The sequence below is a fragment of the Kryptolebias marmoratus genome, linkage group LG9 (genome assembly GCF_001649575.2).
Source record: "Kryptolebias marmoratus isolate JLee-2015 linkage group LG9, ASM164957v2, whole genome shotgun sequence".
Classification (NCBI taxonomy): domain Eukaryota; kingdom Metazoa; phylum Chordata; class Actinopteri; order Cyprinodontiformes; family Rivulidae; genus Kryptolebias; species Kryptolebias marmoratus.
This window is the reverse complement of record NC_051438.1, coordinates 21,603,151-21,624,226: the sequence shown is the minus strand read 5'-3', so window position 1 is coordinate 21,624,226 and position 21,076 is coordinate 21,603,151. Positions and strand designations below refer to the sequence as shown.

At 45.6% G+C, this 21,076-nt stretch overlaps 2 protein-coding genes and 1 long non-coding RNA gene across 4 annotated transcripts in view; 2 read left to right on the top strand and 1 right to left on the bottom strand.

Annotated features, from left to right (window-relative positions):
- The first annotated feature begins 1,199 nt into the window (after positions 1 to 1,199).
- Positions 1,200 to 3,334, top strand: mid1ip1l (MID1 interacting protein 1, like). Of its 2 annotated transcripts, none has more exons than XM_017408063.3 (2): positions 1,200 to 1,313; positions 2,085 to 3,334. In XM_017408063.3, the coding sequence occupies exon 2, from the start codon at positions 2,128 to 2,130 to the stop codon at positions 2,608 to 2,610; it is 483 nt and encodes a 160-aa protein (XP_017263552.1). In that variant the 5' UTR covers positions 1,200 to 1,313; positions 2,085 to 2,127; the 3' UTR covers positions 2,611 to 3,334. The 2 variants fall into 2 exon arrangements, with proteins under 2 accessions (XP_017263552.1, XP_017263551.1); XM_017408062.3 differs by lacking the exon at positions 1,200 to 1,313 and adding an exon at positions 1,691 to 1,847.
- An 8,768-nt stretch (positions 3,335 to 12,102) lies between these two features.
- Positions 12,103 to 13,351, top strand: LOC119617338. The gene is made up of 2 exons (XR_005233574.1): positions 12,103 to 12,175; positions 12,264 to 13,351. It is a non-coding gene; the product is annotated as an uncharacterized LOC119617338 (long non-coding RNA).
- Positions 13,352 to 14,102: 751 nt separating this feature from the next.
- bcorl1 (BCL6 corepressor-like 1) overlaps positions 14,103 to 21,076 on the bottom strand; it is a 25,647-nt gene continuing 18,673 nt past the window's right edge. Inside the window, exons 6-13 of the mRNA XM_037977360.1 lie at positions 20,825 to 21,076; positions 18,708 to 18,895; positions 18,301 to 18,567; positions 18,057 to 18,223; positions 17,835 to 17,980; positions 16,606 to 16,683; positions 15,757 to 15,928; positions 14,103 to 15,362 (exon numbers count right to left, since the gene is read on the bottom strand). The exon at positions 20,825 to 21,076 is cut by the window's right edge and continues 2 nt beyond it. Of these exons, the coding sequence (XP_037833288.1) occupies positions 15,014 to 15,362; positions 15,757 to 15,928; positions 16,606 to 16,683; positions 17,835 to 17,980; positions 18,057 to 18,223; positions 18,301 to 18,567; positions 18,708 to 18,895; positions 20,825 to 21,076 (1,619 nt within the window). The 3' untranslated portion in view covers positions 14,103 to 15,013. The remainder of the gene's footprint in view (positions 15,363 to 15,756; positions 15,929 to 16,605; positions 16,684 to 17,834; positions 17,981 to 18,056; positions 18,224 to 18,300; positions 18,568 to 18,707; positions 18,896 to 20,824) is intronic.

The window sequence follows — 21,076 nt, the reverse complement described above, 5'->3', positions numbered from 1 at the left end:
TTTTGATTCTGCTTTAAAAGGACGACTCGTGGACGCGCTGCTGGAGAACTTGATTCATTGATTAAACAGTTTGGAGCAGGAAGTCCTAAAACCTCCAGGACCGTTTGACTCTCCTGCTTTAAGGGAAAGTTGTTGAATTTTAATCTGGACCTTCAGATGTCTCTGAAAGCTGCTCAGACTGACTCTTAGTCAAGTCAGACTTATTTATAATCACACTTTTCAGCAACAAGGTCGTTCAAAGTGCTTTGAAGCATGAAAACACAAGAATATAACGAACTAAACTAAAACATGAGCTAAGATAAACAGATGAACACAGGTCTTACTAATTCCTACTAATGGTACCAACTAAGAGTTAAAACATTACAAAAAAGCCACACTTTGAACCCCCCCCCCCCCAGCTGCTGTGTTGGAGGGTGTTAAAATGAGACGCACAGATTCATGTTTTTAAATCCTGCAGCCACGAATCGTCTTCTTTCCAAACCGCTGAGTGCTGGGACGTCTTGTAAAGGTGGATCAGCAGGGCTCGGTCTTTAAAGCCGTGTTTCCTGTTCTGTTTACCAAACACCTCTGGAACATCTCAGCTGCTTCACTTTTCAGAGTTGGACTTTCTGTTGGACGTTCCCAGTGTTTCCCATCAAACCTGCTGATTTTATAAAAACAGATCCACATATTTAGCTCCAAAACCTGTGAAACTGAGGCTGACTGGCTGTGGTGGCCATCTTGAATTGGGTGAGATGAGTTTTAGATGCAGGGAGAGTTTCCTTAAAGGTGTGTCCAGTGGCTCAGGAGATATTTTGCTAACAGTAGACAGGGGCTAAGTTGTAAAAGCAGGTTTTGCTCTGTGGCATGTTGGGGATGAGTCTCAGCTACTACCACACCAAACTTTAACTCGATATATGTCAAATTAACCAACTTGTTGTGTCCGATAAGATCAGTTAGCTGTGGCGGCCATCTTGAATGGAGCTGACTCCATGACATGTCCGCAGGTTCATCAGATATATAGAGCATGGAGCCTCTCACCTTCACATTAATTGATTAATGAGGTCTGTTTAGTTTTAATCAAATCTTTTTTTTTTTCTTCCTACAGCCCTGAGGGCTCAGATTAAAACCCTTTTCTGTGAGTTTTGAGGACATCCGTGATTATAAACCATCGTAAATGTGAGAAAAGGCGCAACGCGCATGCGCAGGTGGAGCTCTGACACACCTGGTCGCTAATTAATGCCATTAAACGCACCTGAGCTGCTCCAGAGACGCCAGGGAAGCTGGAGGAGCAGCAGCCGACTCTGAGGAGCCCGTTTTCAACCTGAAACCAGGTAAGACCCGCCGCCCCCGGTTCCAAACAGGATTTATATTTATCGGGGCTCCGTTTGCGCACATTAGAGGTCCGGGCTGAAGTGGCGCCGCTCGGCCAGCAGGGGGCAGCGCTGCGGCGGAGCTGAGGAAAAACTCTTCCTTTCCGCCGTTCCTGTCGGACTAATTAGAGAAGCCGATGAGCAGCAATTATAAGGTGCCTTCAGGCATTAACGAGCCGGGTCGGAGAGGTGTCGCCAGGCAGCAGCAGACAAAACAATCCCGAGGTTTCTCCTGATTGGTGGGCTGCGGATCAGACGCCGCAGAGGTCCACCCTCAGCCTCTCCTTCAGCCCAATTGGCTCGGCGGGATCGTGCCAGGAGGCCGGACTTTAAGCTTTTTTTTCTTTTTTTGCCCTCTGCTGATATAAAACCGGTGGTTAAGCTTCCAGACAGCTGAGGAAATTCGCACTTTCCTTCCCGGCGGTTCCTGTCCGGCTCCAGACGAGACTCACACCCCCCCCCCTCAGGTTCTCCTCAGGTTCTCTGGTACTTCAGGTCAGTCTGCATGCTGCTGGTTTTTGGGTTTTAACCATATGAATCATCAGGACCTCATGTGCAGGGAGTCAAGGTCATGGTGGTGTGATTTGGGGGTTTCAGAGCAACACGATGATTAAAATATGCAGTATGTGTTTGAGGTTTTGTTCCTCCTGCATCCATCATGGTGCCTCAGCAGTTTGTTTGTGTAAAAGCTGTGGCTCAGGGTGATCTGACCGCTCTTCCTCCTTCCTGCAGATCAGCAGCTGTGACCAAGCCTCGCCTCTCCTCGCCTCCCACGATGATGCAGATCCACAGCGACTCGGCCGGCAACAAGCACTCGCTCATCAACGTCATGCACCGCTTCATAGCAGCCGCCAACAACATGGACGAGACCATCATGGTGCCCAGCCTGCTGAGGGACGTGCCCCTGGAGGAGCGGGCCGCCGCCAACAACAACAACAACGTGGAGCCGCCGTGCACCAACAAGCAGAGGGACATGTACGAGCACTACCTGCTCCTCAAGTCCATCAAGAACGACATGGAGTGGGGCCTGCTGAAGGAGATGAGAGGTGGCGCCAGCTTCCTGGAGATGGCCGTGAAGCAGGAGGAGCAGAAGCCGCTGACGGGGGACCTGCTGCTGGACGACAACGCCGACCTGGAGCACCAGTTTCACTACCACCTCAGGGGACTGTTCGGAGTTCTGTCCAAGCTCACGATACAGGCGGACCACCTCACCAACAGATACAAGCGGGAGATCGGAGGAGGGAACTTCATGAGATGAAGGCCTCCGCTCCCCTCCTCCCCGGACTGATGAAACCTTGTGTTTTTTGTAACCACTGGAACTGACTGAACTGATCAGGGCATCCATCCTCTCACCCGTCACTCCTCACCTAGCACTCCACCCTCTCCCTCCCCCTCCACCTGAACCGGTGACGCCTGCCCACGTTGGCCTCCTCGTTCCGAGGCCGGCGGTGCTCGGCGGAGGTTTAATGGCTCCCCAGCCGCACGAAGCACAGCTCAGGGTCACTTCAGATGTAAACACCGTCACCAGAGTCCCTTAAGAATAAAAAGTTTGTCAGTAGGAGATGTTGAATGCTGGTTATTCTGCCCCTCCTTTAAGTTTTAACTCATGCTGAGCTGAAGGTCTCTTACCTTCCAAATAGTGTGCCTTTTTTATTTTTCTTTCTTTTTTTTGCATATTTTTCTACACCTGCGTGCCCTGATCGGTTCTGTTTAAATGTCGTCTGTTCATATTTGAAAACCAGTTTTATATGGATGCAGTTAAACTGAAATAAACGTTTAAATTTTAACCGCAGCGTCTGTGTCGTCGCTACATCGGCCTCCTGCGAGGGGTTGGAAGTCACGTAAAGTGCCTCGAGTCTTCGAGCGTGTCGAGTCATTTCATGCAAAGTTTAAAATGTAACAGCTGAGGTGTTTGGAGAAAACGATCAAAACTCCATGTAAGACTATCACATATTTTAAATAAAGTAACCCTCAAAGTAAAATGTGACATTGTGCCTTTTATGTTAGGGCCATTTAAATCTAAAACTTTGTTATTTGCAAAGTTCAGTGATTATCCCTGGAGTGTGAGGTGTTAAACTGCAGCGAATAATAAAACTTTGAGCCAAGCTGACACACAAACACGCTAGTGAAGAGTCTGAATCTCAGCTTCCCGTAGGTGGGGAGTGGAATATAAAACGTCAATTTGGTGCGTGCGCCATCCATCAGCGAGCGAAGCACTCCCCTTAGCAACAGCTCCGCCAATCCGGTGGCCGGAGCTCTCCCCTCCCGCTCGCCTCGGCAGCGACGAAGAGATGAAGGGCGCTCACAAAGCAACGCTCAGCCCGCGGGCCGGGGGTCAGGGAGTTTACATTAAAATAACTGAATGAGCGCTCCTCTGTTTCCACTCACAATGAGCCGACACAAAGGGCTCCGAATCAAAATGGCTGCAGTGGTCAGTGGGCCTCAACCCACTCAGATAAACTGGGTCAGCTAAGCTGCAGACAGCTGGGCCCTCGGGGAAACTAAACAGATTTGGTCCACCGAGCTGATTTAAATCACCAAAACAGATTAACACAGAATATTAATACATTTGTTGCTAGCTTTAAACATTAAAATGATTTAACAAATATAAATGCTGCTGTACACAGTGGAATATTAAGCTGTTTTATTCCGTTATCTCCAGTTGTCGAGATCAGAACTGCTAAAAAGAGAGAAGGTCAAACATTCATTAAATTGACTAAATCTTCTCTGAAAACCTGCCTACAAGCAGCTATTTGAGGGGTCAAGCTGTTCAGCAAAACGCAGTCGCCATAGCAACAGAATTTGATCACTTTAATGGAGTAAAAAGCACCAAATGGAAGAATTATTATTTTTAAATTAAAATGTTTGGGTTTTGGTTCATGACTGTATTTAAAAAGCCCCACATTCAGTCAAAAAGAAAACAAGTTTTCCAGCTACAACCAGGCTATACGCGTGTTAGCTTAGCTAAGCTTAGCTTAGAAGAAATGCTAGAAACAGGAATAAATTAGTTTAAAGGTGATAAATTCACCAAACACCAATATTTTTTGTTGATGGTCACAACATGTATTTATCCCGCATATGTGAAGAAAAGTATATTTCATGTTTGCTTTCAGTGTTTGTTAAACACAAAGCGACAATCTTAAGTTAGCTTAGCTGATTTTAGCGTAGCAGAAACAGCAGAAATGTGGCTACGCTCCATTAAAGATGACAAATCTCACAAACACAGAATTTCAGATATGTTTATATCATTCGCAGCTTGTTTGAATTGCATTTCGTAAACAAAAAAGAAAAAAAAATACATTTAATTCTAACATTTGTAATCATATATTAGCTTAGCAGAAACACTAGAAACGGGGCTTCCTCTGCTTAAAGGTGACAAATCCCACAGCTGCAGAGCTTAAAATTATTAATATTTTTCACAAATTGTTTAAAGTGCTCACATGAAAAAAAAAAAAAAAAAAAGAAAGAAATTATCATTTAGTTCTAAAGTTTGTAACTTAGTTAGCCTAGCCTAGCCTAGCAGATACACCAGACTAAAGCTTGCTTAAAGGTTCAACAGCTACGGAGCTTAAAAAGGATTGAGATTATTCACAGCTTGTTTGAATTTTCCCATCTGAGAAAGGAGGAAAATAAAAAACGACATTTTATGTTTACTTCTAATGTTTGTAACCATAAGTTAGTTTAACTCAGCTTAGTGGAAACCCCCAGAATCAAAACAAATTTTAATTAAAGGTTGAAAACTACCCAAACAGCAACTTTATGGCTCATTAATAAAACGTTTTCATCTTGTTCATTTGGTTAATAATTTTTTTTAATATAACCACATGTCAACAAGCGTCAGCTGTTAAGCAAAGAGTGATACCAGGAGAAGAAGAACGGTTCTCTTCTTCTTTGCAAAACATGAAGTGTCTCCCTGATTGCATTTGTTTTAGTTTCAAGAATAAAAAAATATTAAAGGCTCTATGTATATATATTACAATAAATGATTTGTTTAGCCAAATAATAAGATCTTCTAGAGGTTTTCTTTCTGAAATGTACTCGAACCGAATGAATCCCAAAGGGCCTGACAGTCAGACTGCTGCAAACATTCGACACGTTCGAGATTTGAGAGACACGTTTCATCACGTGGTGAATCTTCACAGTTCACTGGGGTTCTGTGTGACGACTTTCGCCACATTTGTGCCTTAAAAAAAGAATCGAAGCGCAGCGGTTTGGACGCTGGGCCGTTGTCGGCGCCGCTCAGGTGTCGCAACGGGCTCAGTTCAGCGAGACGCCCCAGACGGATCTTGGGACATTCGTGAGAGCGCCAAGTGTTGAAAGACACGTTGGGAGTCGTTACCCGACCCCGCCTGGCAGCTCGAGGCTGCGTGACTGCAGACTTGGCAGGCAGAGGTGTCTGCCATCCCCTCCCCGGCGCTGCCTCTGCGTTGCTCAACGGCTGTAAAAGCAAAGATTGCAGCTTTACGACGGCGGGTGAAGTCGAGTCCGTGCAGGTGAGCGCTGGAAAGTGACGTCCAAGGGTCAATAATTCAAAATAAATGCTTCTATCTGCAACTACAGCCCCAGGCTTTATCTGACTGTCACACCTACATTTGCTCTTATCACATGGAAACCTCGTTTCTTTTTTTTTTGCCCCCCCTCAGCCAACTTTACTGCTCCCTGAGCAAACAGCTGAGTGTTTGCTTTATCCCGCGTTTACTTTCAACCAGCTGCAGGAAAAACAGACACAAACGTTGACCTTATAAATGCAGAATTTAAAAGACATTTGCTCAACTTGAGGCTTCAAGCAAACTTTGATCTTAACAGTCAGACTAAAGGGGAATTAAAAAATGTTTTATGTTTGTGTTTTATGAAAAGCAAAGCTAAGAGAGGTAAAATTGGTTGATTTTTTTGGATGAATGAAGCATTAGGCTCATTGAAGTTACAAATTAAAGTCAAACAGGTGAAGTAAAAGCAGCTTACATAAGCAGAAACACCTAAATCTAATCTGCATTTGGTTATTACAGCTGGTTACTTTTTAAACTTAGCTTAATCGATAACCCAGCATCATATTTTACTGTGGTATTGAGAATTTGTCAAAGTTCTGTCATTGTAAAAAGATAATGGGCTGTGATAATAACCTGGAACAGAGATTTAGCTTTCTGTTCTGAGATTTGCTTTTGTTTATAGTTAGTTTTGCTGTGGTATGGTATGCTTTAAGGATTTTTTTGATTCAGTGGCAGTTTTTTTGCTTTCTGCTTCCTGCACGTCAGGTTTCTGTTTACCCTGGACCGTGCTGCACGGTACGTTTTGTTGGAAAACAAAGAGCTTCTCACCCTTAGCTGATTCTTCTGCCATGTTATATTCTCTCTTTTTTTTAAATAAATTCCCATATTAAAATGAACCGGTTTTGTGCTCCTTCATCAGAACATGCAACAAAAGCCCAAACCGTGATCAGTCCACCTTCGAGGCGGATGGCATTTTATTATTTTAAAACGTGATCACGAACGATAAAATTCAGCTGCCCCGCTTCTCTGCACTCGTTGTTAGCATAAAGGAATATCTCATAATGAAAACAAATAAATTACAAGAAGAGTACGGCTGAATCAACGTCAATAGCGAGTAAATAATTTACGCAAAATCTCCAGACAGTCTTATCTTTTCCTGTTTAAAGAGAACCAGGCTGAAGTCGGGCTCAGGGCAGATGCTGCTTCTGAGCCACAGAGTCATTGCTGCGTTGCTGTGACAGAAGGTCCTCTCATGCGAGGCCCACTCCGCTGTGCGCGGCCCAGATACAACGCGCCTCCTTGTGCTGCGGTCCAGCTCGCTAACCGACGTCATGAGCGTTTGCGTGTTTGACTTCTACCCGACTGTGGCTGCAGAAAACCCTCAGGAAGACAAAGGTTCTCTCTAAAGAGAACATATTCATGGATCTGACCATCTTCCCTCCAGATATGCCTGATGTTAAACCGTAAAAAAAAGATATTCTGTCGGCAAATTCCTAAAAGTTAGATAACAGGAAACACTCAGACACTAGAACGTGCCACAGCGTGTAGCTCCTACAGAGAGTTCAATAGCGTACCCCTCACCGCCCACCCTCCGCCTTGTTATTGTTTGCCTCCATGGTGAACTTTGAGTTGTGTTCCTCAAAGACTGAATGTACAGTATTTAACATCAAACATGAACTGTTTTCAGTTAGATCTGAAGTCTAGCTTAGACTAAAGACGTCTCTTCAAACCCGAGTTTAACTTTGGTAACATAGTTATGGTTTTAAATGATTAAATCAACATTTGTTTTTTTCATTTTCAGTCTTTTTGTGGTTGTTTTGTTCTTTTAGATAGTTGTTTTTTTTGTCTCTGTTTCCCTCTGTTTGGGGTCATTTTCTGAGGCTCATTAGTATTTCCTGAGTGGATTCTGATCACTTGATGTGGATGCTCCGGGGATTATCTGTAGATCATTTTGTATCCATTTATGTTCATGTTGGGAGATTTTTCACATCTTAAACAAAGAATGACAACATCCTGTGGACTTCAGGTTTTATATAAGCGACATACCTTCTACACATACTTTAATTCTGGCGTCCCACAGGGTTCTGGACTTGGGTCCGTCCTGTTCTCTTTAAACTTGCTTCTTTTGGGAAATATTTGGGTCCATGCTTGTTATGCTGATGACGCCCGGGTTTATTTATCTATTAAAAACAAACAGATACTAAAGTTAGGAGCTTATCTGAGGCACAAAAAGGCCTTGATGTGTTCTGTTAGGAACCCTGAAGTTCTGTTTGTTTTCTCTGTCTGTAAGATAAGTTCTCTCTGATTATTTTCCTGCAGTTTGTTGCTCTGCTTGCTTGTTTTTTTTGTTTCCTAGAGGTGTCATTACTGGTGGTAACTGAGGAAATCGTCATGCTTTCTTTACAAATTAAAATGAAAGCGTGTAAAAGTGGTAAAATCGCCGTGGTAAAGTGAAGAAATCTCTCGTGTTTCGCAGTTTCAGTTGCACACAGTTCCGTTTCTCTGAAATCCTCTTCCTGTTAACGCAGAGGCTCATTCGTCGGGATGTTTCGCGAGTCGTGACTCTTCGTTTTATCGTTCTGGCATTTAAACGAGGCCTCCGTAGAAAAGCGTGTCCGGTTTCAGATGAGAGCTGCTGTCCAGTATTTCAGTCTCAGCTCTTTGTTCTGGCAGCGAGGACGTGCAGCTGGGAACACTATGTCCCCCCCGGGTCCGGTGGAGGGTTTCCCCGCTGAATCGCCTCGATACAAGCGACAGCCCCGTCTGCGTGACTTCTTTACAAAACTAGCAGGATTGTTTGACGTTTCCACACCAACGCTGGCCATTCTGCTTGCACAGACAACTTTATCGTTGCTGCTGAACGCCACATGACGATCAGCGTTTGGCAGCTGTGTGCCGAGCGTGCAGGAGAGGAAGAGAGGAGGTTATGTAAGGCGAACGAGGGAGGGCGTGGAGTACAGCTGGAGCTGCTTACAGCCTGACACAGCGTATCTCTGAGGCTCAACAATCCTCTCAGCCCTCAATCGTCTGCAGCACACACACACATTTATAGCTCGGCCGCTGTATGTGCAACTTATGTAGGTCAGCCCAACCTCCTGTCACGTATGCACACAAGAAGAGGACGAGATTCGGGACACTTTGGACGTCCCTTTATATCGTCTCTGAGATCTGCCTATTAGATGTTTAATGAGGCTGAAATTTATAATTTAAAGGCCTGGCTTTGCTTGCAGGAAATAGGAAATAAAAATCTTACAACTGTTTTGGTCAAACCTTGTAAGTGACGTCAATCAATTTCATGCAACATGAAATTATGTGATGAGGATGACTCTCAGCTACTACCACGCCAAATTTGAGCTCAGTATCTGTAAAACTGGCTGAGTTACAGGGCTGTTTGTGTTGGCGAGGATCACCGAACTGTGGCAGCCATTTTGAACTCGGCTGACTCCAGCTGTTGATGTTTATTCACTGATTTCCTGAAACTTTAATTAAAATCTGCTCGTACGTTTGGTTTTTTTAAATTATTTATTAACCTTTATGTAAGCAGGCGCAGCCCTCTGAGAGCTCAGGGAGGCCCGGGCCTGAACATGTTTGGTTTGTTTTTTTCAGACTGAGGGAGGAAACCGGAGCGAACACGGGGAGAACATGCAGACTCCACACAGAACGACAGAAAGACCCCAAATAAAATCCACAAACAGATTGATTCTCGCTGCATGAAAGTGAAACTGACAGCAAGTTTAATAAAAGGAATCGCTGTGAAATGTTTCAGATTAAACGTGGGTTAGCCATTAGCTTTTCAATCCCGCCAGAATAAAAGAACCATTTCTCCAAACTGAGGTTGTCCACAAATCTGCCTGCAACAGGTAAGATACTGACTGTGCTCTTCAACAGATCTCAATGTTTGCTTTTCGTCTGAACAGAGAGATAAAGGAGCAGAGTTCTCCTCAGGTCCATGTTCCTGAGTCCGGACCGGACCGGACCGGGTCGGGTCGGACCGGAGGTTGGCACGGCCCCCTCCTGGGGGAACACAAGGTCTCTGTTTCCAGCTGCTGGAAATGCCTGCAGCTCTCAGTGTCGGCTGTCCTGCCATGAAACAGCTTCCTCTTCCCCGCTGTTGTCATCATCTTCTTTTTTTCTTTTTATTGCTCGCCAACAGAGCCAAAAAATGGGCAATAATCTGTTTTTGTCCGCATCTGTTAGCAAAATATCTCAAGAACCGGTGGATGGATTTGAACGAAACTGTCAGAGAGTGAGAACTGGGTGTATTTCTGCAAGTGATTAACTTCTGGAGTCGACTCAATTCAAGATGGCCGCCACAGCCAACTCACCTTAAAAGCCACACAGATGGCTATAACTCAGTCAGTTTTACAGATGTTGAGCTGGTAGTAGTTGAGACTGATCCCCAGCATCTAACCTAAGGGCTAACAGGCAGGATAAAATCTGGACCTGTAAGCGTTCAACTCATGAGCAGAAACTAAAAGTCCTGCTTTAGTTTCTGAGGTTCTAAAGAGTAATCAGATTTGTTCAGTGAGTGTTTGTTCGGCACGGGCTGTAACAAGGTCACCATCATCATCATCATCATCACCATCATCATCATCAGAACGAGGAGGCCATGCTGCTTTTTCCCCCCCGGTGTTATTTTTAGAGCTGTGAGTCAGAGACGCTCTGGATGAAACGCGTTTAGATGTCCTCACATCTGAGCAGACAAAGGATACCCGACACCACACACACACAAACACACACACACACCTCTCCTTCACGCTGCTGGTGACTCAGGGTTTCACGGATCGTGAGAACAGGTCCGATCGGGACCCTTTTGGACGGGTTCTAAATGGTCAGAGCCGGTTTCAGAGAAAGAAGCGTTCAGATTGTGAGGGAGCAGAAGTTCCCCTTCTGGTGGGTTTTCATTTCCTCTTACATAACCTGATCTGAATACTGTCACCAGAGACAGAAAACAACCTGGGTGAACTCCTTCCACTCAGAAACTCCTTTAAGTTCAGTGAAAAGCAGCTGAAACTGCAGCCGAGGACTTTTATCTGCAGGTCAGACAGGGAGGGGTTGGCTTTTTGGTTTTTTTAACTCTCCTCTGATAAAAACTGTAAACATCGGTGACATCGATGCTCCTGAACTTGTCTCGATATTCTAAAGTACAAGCGGAGAAAAAAATAAACAAATGTTACGTCTGCAGGTTTAGCTGTTAGAACGCTGACTCGGCAGTCCGGCAGACTTCCTGTTTAGTTTTTTCTGAAAGGTTTTTTTTTTTTTTAAACAATCAATGATTTTTTTATTTTCAAAACGTTCAGCTCTGTCGGCTTTTAGTGTTTAGAACTTTTATTTTGAAACATTTTGCCATAAAAACATTGTTCTTTAAAATTAATTTCAGCTCTCTTGCTGTTTTTGCCTTTTTATGCTCCCTTTAGCTGTTGCTAATTTTAGCTTTTAACTACCATTTTGCTACATTCAGCTTTTAGCCACTGGTTTGCCTTTGTTTGCTGTTACCGCCTGTTTTGCTAATATTAGCTTTTAGCCACAGTTTTACTCATTTCTACATTTTTTGCTACAATATAGTTGATTTTAGCATATAGTTATGGTTTTGCCAATTTCAGTTTTAGCTACATTTTTGCAGCTTTTTTGATGATGGTTTGTTAAGTTGAGCTTTTTGCTCATTTTAATTTTAGCTGTTTTCCTGCTAATTTAGGATTTTTGATCATTTTTATTAATCTCAGCTTTTAGTTCTGGTTTTCCTCATTTTAGCTTTGTAGCTACTATTTAGCTAGTTTTGACTTTTAGCTGCTGTTTTGCTACATTAAGCTTTTAGCCACAGTTTTGCACGTGATTTTGACATATAGCTACAGTTTGGTGCATTTCAGTTTTAGCTACATTTTTGCTGCTTTTTGACAATGATTTGTTAAGTTTAGCTTTTAAGTAGAGTTTAGCTAATTTTAGCTTTTGGCTACAGTCTAGATGTTTTTTGTTTTTTTGCTGATCTAAGCTTTTTGACCACAGTTTTGTTAAACTCAGCTTTTAGTTCTAGTTTTGCAACTTTCAGCTTTTTGTTAAAGTTTTGCTAACAGCTCGTGTTTAGCTGCTGTTCAGCTTCAGTTTTCCTCGGCTGAAATGTATTGGAACATTTAGGTTTCCACGGCAGAGCGATCCGGCCGACCTTCCTGCCGCCTTGCCCTTATTTTGATCCAATCAGGCCCAGCTGCTCCCCCGCCACGGCCCAATGGCGGGGCGGCCCGGCGGGGGCTCGGTGAGGAGGCTGAGTCACACCAGAGTCAAACGTGCTGCAAACACATGAAACACGATCCCTACAGGAGACAGGAGGCTTCCAGGAAGGTGAGAGCTAATCAGGAGCTCCGGCCTCCTTGTTTTATTTAAAGACTCGGTTCTGTTTGTTTGGAACTTATCAGATACGAACCCGCAGAGAACAACCTGAACTCCTGGCAGACGGGAGCGGGTCGGCGCCCTGACTGAACCGCAGTAACCCCGTCGGGACCGTGCAGGCTCCTCTGGAGTCAGAACCCGGCGTACCAGGAGGCCCGCCTCTGGATCCAAACAAACATGCTGCCGCTTGTCGTCCCCTGTGAGACGCCGGGCGGAGACACGAGGCAGCGGGGACATGTTTTCAAACGTACAGGTCCTGTGTGCTCGTCCGTCTGTTAGCAAAATGTCTCCAGCTGATCAACCCGCCCCTGCTGAACACAAAGATGCCTCTAACTCAGTTAATCTTACAGAGACGGAGCTAAAGCTCGATGTGGCAGCAGCTGAGAGTCGTCCTCCACGCATATTCTGAGCGCCACACGTTACACAACAGCTTTGCTTCAGTTTTTGGCATTTCCTGTCAGAGTCAACGCTGTCTGATTAAATACATTTCAATTTTAAAACTCCCCGGCATTTAGAGTCACCCAATTCAAGATGGCCGCCACAGTTAATCAACCGCAGAAAGGGAAACATTTGGCGCAAGCCTTGTCCCGTCTGTTAGCAAAACATCTCAGGAAGCGGCGGGCAGAGCTCAGAGAAACTCTCAGACGGTGATCATCGCCTACAGCTCAAGATGGCCGCCACAGCTAGTCGACCTGAGCCAGCGCCAAGATGTCTGCTTTACAGAAACTGGGCTGAAATTTGCCGAGTCGCTTCGAACAGAAAGCTGTTTCTTTTCAGGGTTCACCCAGAAAACCCGGTCCTTTCCCTTCATGACTTTCATCCCTTCAGGTTTTTATTGTCAGATTTGCTGAACCTGTTAGTTTGAACTCGCAGCTTCATTTGGAGCTGCTCGCAGTTTACCGTCACGGGCTGAGGCTCCGCAGTTCGCAGCCGGGCCAGCGAGGTCAAGAATCAGCTGGTGAATTCCCCAAAGGCTGAGCTGGGAAAAGGCAGCGGGCGAGGACCGTTCCCGCCGCCTCCGGCTGCTGTCGCTGGTTCCCTCTGGTGGAAAAAAAAAAAAAAATCAAGTCAAACACGACTCAGTCTTTAGTGACCTGCAGCAGAAACTTCAGGAGGAAAAACGCTGAAGTGATCAACGCCGGCTGAGAAATGTTTCATAACCTGATAGTTGAATTATTATCGTCGTCTTCGTCAGCTGAGCTCATCTCAGTCAGACGTTTGTCTTCTTCCTGTCAGGAGATGAAAACTCACCGAATGTCATTATTTTGACCTGAGTGAATCCAGCAGTCGACGTTAACAGAAGATACGATCCGTTTCCTGTGACTCGGGATAAAACCAAAAGAAGAAGAAGAAGAAGAAGAAGAAGACAGAACCGAGGAGGAATCAGTCTCATCGTTAGAAGGCGCCTTTAAAGCGACGTTTGTCTTATTTTATCCCAAGTGTCTAAAAAACTCTGGAAGCGGCTCCGAGTCGTCAACAAAAAACCCTTTTTCTTTTATTTCTGTTTGGGACAATTTTTATATATAAAAAAAAAGAAGAAAGAAAGTTTTCAGAGGGGGTATCGCAGTAAATGAGACATTGTGTCCAAATAAAAAACAAAAAATCATTAAAATAAAAAGCTGGGAAATAATCCAACATTTCAATAATCCGACACAACGAGAAGATCGAAGCTATGATTCACAATCATGCTTTATTCTGCTTGATTTCTTATAAAAGAATCAAATAAAAGCCATTTTCGTGATCTCACACTGTCTGCTGAGCTGTGTCCCGTTTTCTTTAGCTAAACTAAACTTTTGTTTACACCTTAAGTCTCTTAAATATCTTTTATCAGTTTGTGACTTCAAAGCAAAACTTCATTGATTGTCAACACAAAACTCCATGTTAGCACCAGTACAATAAAACTGTACTTTAGCTGTTTTTTTTTTTTTGTTGAAATACTGGTTTTGAATGAGGGAGGAGAATCTCAGAATAAAAGGATCCTAGTAAGTCGAGTTCAGAATGAAGCACCAACCATAAAAAGCATTTTTTCATAGATAAGGTTGTCAGACACACAAGAGGTCAAATATATTAATGACTATTAAATTAAGCACAACAAACAGTGTAAATAAAACACTGCAACACAAAGCACTCTGGGATCTGGGGGACGCTTCATCGGGGAGGGCCGCGGCTGCAGTTTGAGGGGCGGGGCGTCTGTAAACGAACGAGTCCGGAACGACGTTTTCACGCCGCGGGCGCCGGAACTCCGTGAGGCGCGGAGGATCGAAATAAAAAGCGTAAGTTGTTAAATCCATCCGTTAATGATCTGCTGACAGACGGGTGGCGGGGTGAGGGGGGGGTATGTGCCATGGTCTCGTCGCCGCGCCTCTCCGAGGTTAACTGAGACGCCATCTGGGCCGCTGGCCTCCCTGATTTAAGCGTCTTAGCTTCACCGAGATAAAAAGCCTCGGATTAGCTCCTTCCCTCGGGAGCGAACGCAAAGGAAAAAAAAAAAAAGAAGTCCAAAAATGAGCTGCTCCTTGCCACGAGAATGTCTTCATATAAACAAATGTTTTACCCTGATGGCAAGATATACATATACACTACCATGTACATACATGATCCATAAAAAAAGCTTCTCATGTATTGAAATATACCTATGGAGAGGAACCTGAAAGCTGCCACCCCTGTGCATGTCCTGCGTCTGAGGTCAAAGGTAGAGGGTGGAGTCTTTAATGTAGCTGGAGTTTGTCCCCTGACCCTCGTTGTGTCGGACGGAGAAGCTTCCTAAGAGCTGGAGGAGTTCATCCGAGGCTATCGGCTCCGAGGCTTCCCTGTGGTCAGTTTGTCCTCCTCCGCCTCCTCCTCATCATCATCATCATCCTCTTCTAGAATGTGAATGGAGGAGCCCAGTAGTCTCTGGAGCTCCGGTACGCAACAAACCAGCTCCACGAGTCCCTCCTCCTCCTCCTCCTCGTCCTCCTTGTTTTTGCCTCGGTGCGGAGAAGCGGAAGCAGAGTTCACCTGGCTGATGGAGACCTGCCTCCAGAGCTCGGCCTGGGACAAACTCACCACCTCCAGGTGCGGGTAACGGGCCCGGAAGATCCGCGCCGACATCTTCAGACGCTTCAGGACGTCCGCCAGGAGGAACCAGTTGCAGAAACTGCCAGAGAGTCAAACGTCAGACATTAGACACATGGAGAGCACAGAAGAGGAAGCAAGCGAGCTAAAGTTGAGACGTTTAAACGGAAAGGATCCCTAAAATCACTGCAGACGCAGAAATAAGTGGCAGCTAAAGAGCCACACCTGGACAGCCCAGGAGTTAGCTTATAAACCACATACACAGATCTACAAACACTGGTGTCTATGAGCTGCAGGTGTGCTCCGTTTTGTTTTCAGTCTGGACAGGAAAACAGATGGAAACGGTCGAGGTTAAAGCCTCTTCCTTTGTGAAGTAAATATAGAAACCATGAAGCTGCAGTCAGGTCTGGTTGTAGTGATTAAATCCTCCAGTTTACTGTGTTTTTATCATTAATCCGTCCCGGTCAGTAACTCACCCCTGTGTTAACGACACCTGGACGTGGTAGCAGGGCAGCAGGGGCTCCGAGGAGAACTCGAACACGAGGCAGTCTTTCTCAGAGTCCTGCTCTGCGTTCCCCACGCCGTTCTCCTCCAGCTCCTGGTTCTCCTCAGACAGCAGGAAGTCCCAGCACGCCTCCTGCTCCGTCTCTGAGGAGAGAAGTCGATCCCGGGTCAGAGGCACAACGACGAACGAAGCTCCCAGCTTAAAAACACCGGGTCTAAAACGCCCTCTAGTGGCCACTTTGTTCAAAGAGAGCAAAACGCCGACACGGTTTAAAAGGAACACAAACTTCAGGCAGCGAAGAGGAATGTCTGTAACGATGTTTTAGAACAGGGGTGTCCAATTCTGGTCCTCAAGGGCCAGTATCATCCATGTTCTACTTGTTTCCCTGCTCCAACACACCTGATTTAGTGGTTAAATCACCTCTTCATGTCCTGCAGAAGCCTGTTAATCACCCATTGATTCAAATCAGGAGTGTTGGAGCTGAGAAACAAGTAAAACATGCAGGATGGAGGCCCTCCAGGACCAGGATTGTTTTAGAACACCCCTGTTTTAGAACAACAGACTCATTTAGACACTTTGACTTTAGTTCTGACGTCAGCATGAAGAAACCCTGCAGACATGATTCTAATAAATCAACAAAATAATGACAGCTTTACAACAGGAGCCTCTTCATCTCAGAGGCTAATCAGGAGCCTCCTCCTCCTCCAACAACCTGGTCATTAGTCCGACCAGCCTAAATGTGTCGGCCTCAAGGACAGCAGAGGAATGAGATTAAACTGGGATATTAGTTTGATGTACGAGCTGACGGGGGGGTTCTTACCGAACAGGGAGCTGCTGTAGAAGTCCCAGGGCGAACCAGGATCCTGGTCTTTGCGGCCTTCCAGGTCTGTGAAATACTCTGGAAACAAAAGATCTCGCGTTACTTCCGCTGAAACGTAAAGGAAACAGTTTTGTCCCGTTTGTCTTTTCCTCCTCGGGAACAGAAAAGCTTCCGAGCGGATAAATGAGAAGCCTTTTGTAAAGTTCACACGTCTGAGCTGCTGAGATTTGTTAAACGCTGCAGAACCCCTGCAGTAACAAACAATCCGTTCTCCTACCTGAACAGGCGCCGACGCCGTCATCCAAACCAGGAGAATCAAAGCGCAGAGTAAAAACAAGCTGCAGGACGCCGGATGATTGAGCAGCTCATCAGCTGACTGACCGCAGGTTAGAAACCACCGAGCAATTATCTGCTGACCTTCGTCATTGTGAATAATTTATGGAAAATCATTGGAAGATTTTAGCTTGAAATGTATTTTATTGTCTGTAAGAACACTTAAACCCGCTGCTGTAGGAAACCCGTGTGTGTGTGTGCTGTTAGCAGAATATCTGAGGGATCAGCGGACGGACTTTAATGAAACTCAGAAAGTAACCGCATATGTCCGCATCCAGCTGATCAGCTGCTGGGGATCGACCCCGTTCAAGATGGCCGCCACAGCTCAGCAGAGTTCAACAAACAGAAATGTCTGTCGGCCAGTTTCACGGTTATTTAGCTGTCATTTGAAGGGGTAGTCGCTGAGAGTCGTCCTCAACACGATGGCGTGAGAGCTATCCTTCACGAGGTTTGACTAAAACAGCTTCAATTCCAGAGGAGGATTTCAGTCTAAATCTGTGGCAGGAAAGATGGCAGGTGATATGACACCCTTCAAGGAACGCTAGGGCTTTAACTTTATTCATTTATGGTGAATCACTGAAGAAATAACAATAAAAACGCAACAATTTCACATGAAAACATCAAACCAAAAGCTTTAAGTCATCTCAGATTTCATCATTTCTCTGATTTATCTCTCTGCTTTGCAAGTTTTGATGTCAAAACATTTATTTCGATATTTATTTCCTTTACCAGCAGGACAAAAAAAACCCAAAAAGAGTTCTCTAACGTGCTGACACAGTGGGTGGTTCAGTGGATAAAGACACATTTATGAATCCTCACGTCTCTCTGAATTAGAATCATGAAAACTTCTGTGTCGTTCTGGGAGAAAACGGAGCGGGACAGAAATCCTGACGTACCTGTGAGGAAGGTCTTCATGCTCGGACTGTGGGCCAGTTTGACCGGGGTGTGGCCCGAGTAGGTGGCCAGAGTCGGGTCGGCGCCGTGGTTCAGGAGCAGCCAGACTATCGGCAGGTTGTCGCTCGCTACTGCATCGTGAAGCGGGCTGAGGGACAGAAACAAAAAGGCTTTCAGGGTTTGAGCTCGTCACACGGGATGAAGCACTTAACCTGAGTCCTCACCGCGTCCCGTCCTGAGCGCTGCAGTTCACGTCTGCGCCGTGTTTTAGAAGCATCTGGACGATCTGAGTCCAGCCTCGGGACGACGCCTCGTGAAGAGCCGTGTAACCTGCGTTATCCCGCCGGTTCACCTCCCTGATGTCCTTTTCCAGGCAGTACTGGACCACATCCTGCAGTTGGGACAGACAGGCTGTCAGACCGGCGCGTTGGAAAGAACTACGCTGTCGTCTGCAGGGTTGGACGTTACCTGATAGCCCAGGCGAGCCGCTCTTTGGAGCAAAGTCTCTCCAGCGTTTTTATTAACAATCAGCCGGCGGACCTCGGGGGGAACGGGCCTTTTCGGGGGCGAGTCGGAGCCGCTGCTTTTCCCCGACGAGCTCCTCTTATTGGACGGAGAGGACGGTAAACTCTTTAGAGTGGCGGGCGGGGTGACTTGTGTTTTGGCGTCGGCGCCGTCGTCATCCAGGGGGAGGGAGGTGCCACGCTTCCCCGAGCTGCTGCGTTTGGTTTTGCTCTGAAATGAGAAACGGGAGACCTTGAAGCGGGGGCGTTCCAATCGAGCGGCATCTCATCAGGCCACAGGGGGGCACTGTGATCCTACATATGCGCGGCGGGAAGCGCTCGTTAATCCAGGAAGCGGCGGCAGAAGCTCACCTTCGGCTCGTCGCCGTCACTCAAGTGTTTGCTTTTGAACTTCCTCTTCCCTGAAGGCTTGTTGTTGCACTCAGGAGAGTCCTCGCTCTCCTGGTAGCGGACCGAACCTGAGCGGGTGAACGAGGATCTCGGGGGAGGAGGTTCTGGGCTGGAGGCAGCTGGACTCAGACACTGAGCCGCCTGTAGATCTGAGACGACAAAGAAAATTTAACGTTTCGCTCAATCGTTCAACTTCACAAACAATTTTTTTGTCTTAAAACCCGTCACTGCTTCACTTGGGTTTGTCTCGTCTTCTTTCTGCCCAATTTGCTCCTAAACATTCTAGTTTATCATCTCCTGGAATTAACCATCAAATAAGACCATTAAAATAAACTGCTGCCGGTCACAAACATAAACGATCAGGGTTTATACCTTCAGCTGTTTCGGAGCCGATTCATTTTTTGTTCTTATTTTTATTTTCTTATGAATCATCACTTAGTGTATTAAATGTGAAATAATCACCACCGAATACGATGGAATGTTTTCTGAGGTCAGCAGCCAAAAATAAAGAAGTGAATCGTGCCGGAGTGAAAATCTGAGTTATGAGGCTTCATTTCTGAGGCTGTCAGCAAACAGCCTTTAAAGTCATGATAGAAAGATTAAAATAATTACAGAAGTGCATTAAAGTCTTGAGTCATCCACAATTTATTTCTACTTTCTTTTCAAGCAGACAGACTTTTGATTTCATCCGTTAAAGTGGTCTTGAGCAGCTTTTCTTCAGGCTTCCTGAAAGTCTTTCAATATTTCTTTTTGGTTTTTTTACACTTTGGCAGCTTTTTCTCATTTTCAGTCCAGTACCTGAGCGTTTAATGAGAACGTTTCTGTTTGTTTTGTTAAGTTAAACCCCTGAACTCAGACGTGCGACTCATTCAGACACAAAAAAAAAACTATTTTAAATCAAACATGTAGGCACTTTGTTACAAGCAGCCTGAAAAACACCAAAGCTGACACAATTTGATGCATATAAAATGGTATTTTAGCACCAAATTCTTTTGTATTTTTAAAGGCATGACTTTCAGATAGTAAGTGTGTATCTGAGGTGTGTTCATGTATTTGTACCAAACCGTCACAGTACAGGAACCAGACGACGAATACGTCAGTCCCAACCAATCACATCGCTCAGATTATTTTTAATTGCTTTTTTCAAACTACAGCAACAGAAACAGCAGAGACAGCTAGAAGAAGCAGCGTGTTCTGTGTGCCCAGCGGGGATAAAGTCCAGAACAGGGAGGGCGAACACCTACAACCTGCTGCCGAACCCTGGGAGACCCCAAATATATCCAAGGAGTCGCTCGTTTTTCCAGCCGCAGTCAGAGACGAGCTGTGGCGTTCCAGACAAGGAAGAGGAGTTCTGCACAGAACCACGTTCACACGGCCGGGTTTGGAAACAGAAGCTGCAGCTCGTTTTAACTGGACAAATGAGTCAATACGGTAGGATTTTTGTTAAAGGACCTGCGACACGGCAGCCTCCTCGTTAACCAGCGAGGTGTTTTTCTATCTCCGGTTCTGGGAGGGTTATCGTTTGATTAAAAAAAAAAAACAACAAAACGCTCGTATTTGGCATCCGTTTCTCTTTCAAACAGAGCCTCATACCGAGGTACGTACTTGAACCCTAACTGAGGCGTATCGTTACAACCCCATCAGATCCTGTTAGTCTCTTTAGGTCTCTCCACTCGTACACTGTCCTCATCTTTTAACCACAAACAGCACATCAGGCTGTCGTGGTCACGTACTGCACAAAGACTGAACTGAAAACGATTAAAAAATGCACCCAAAGTCCAAAAAAAGACCAAAACCTTCTGAAGAAAAACAAACAAACCAAAGGGTGGTTCAAGACTTTTGCACACAGTTTATATCAGGCGATGTTCTGATTATTTTAAATGTAGCAGTAATAAAAAAAAGTTTTTATTCAACTAATTGAACAAATCTCTGAAACAACTTTTTCTTCCAGCCCCAAACTGTATAAAATATTGACCTCAGCAGCTTTAATAAAACATGAAAGATTCCTGAAACTGAAGCCATGACAGCGGCTCTTCCTGATTCAGACGGACACGGCGGAATAAGAGAACCTTACGAACCTGGAGGTACTTCGGCGCCGCATCTCAGCGGGTCCTCGGGCTGCTCGCCGTCCTCCAGCTTGTCCCTCTCGGTGATGTAGTCGCCCGTCTCGTACTTCTTACTGGAGCATCTCCGGCGTTTCTTATGAGGCGGCATGTCGGCCTCCGCCTTGGTCTTGCGGTCCTGCAGAGCGTTTGATCGAGGCCTCCCTCTTGGACGGCGGGCGGGCTGGCTGGGAGGCGGCGGGGGAGGCGGAGAAACGGCGGGGGGGG

Excerpts from the sequence above, each read along its gene's own strand:
- mid1ip1l (XM_017408063.3), top strand. The coding sequence starts at position 2,128 with ATGATGCAGATCCACAGCGACTCGGCCGGCAACAAGCACTCGCTCATC.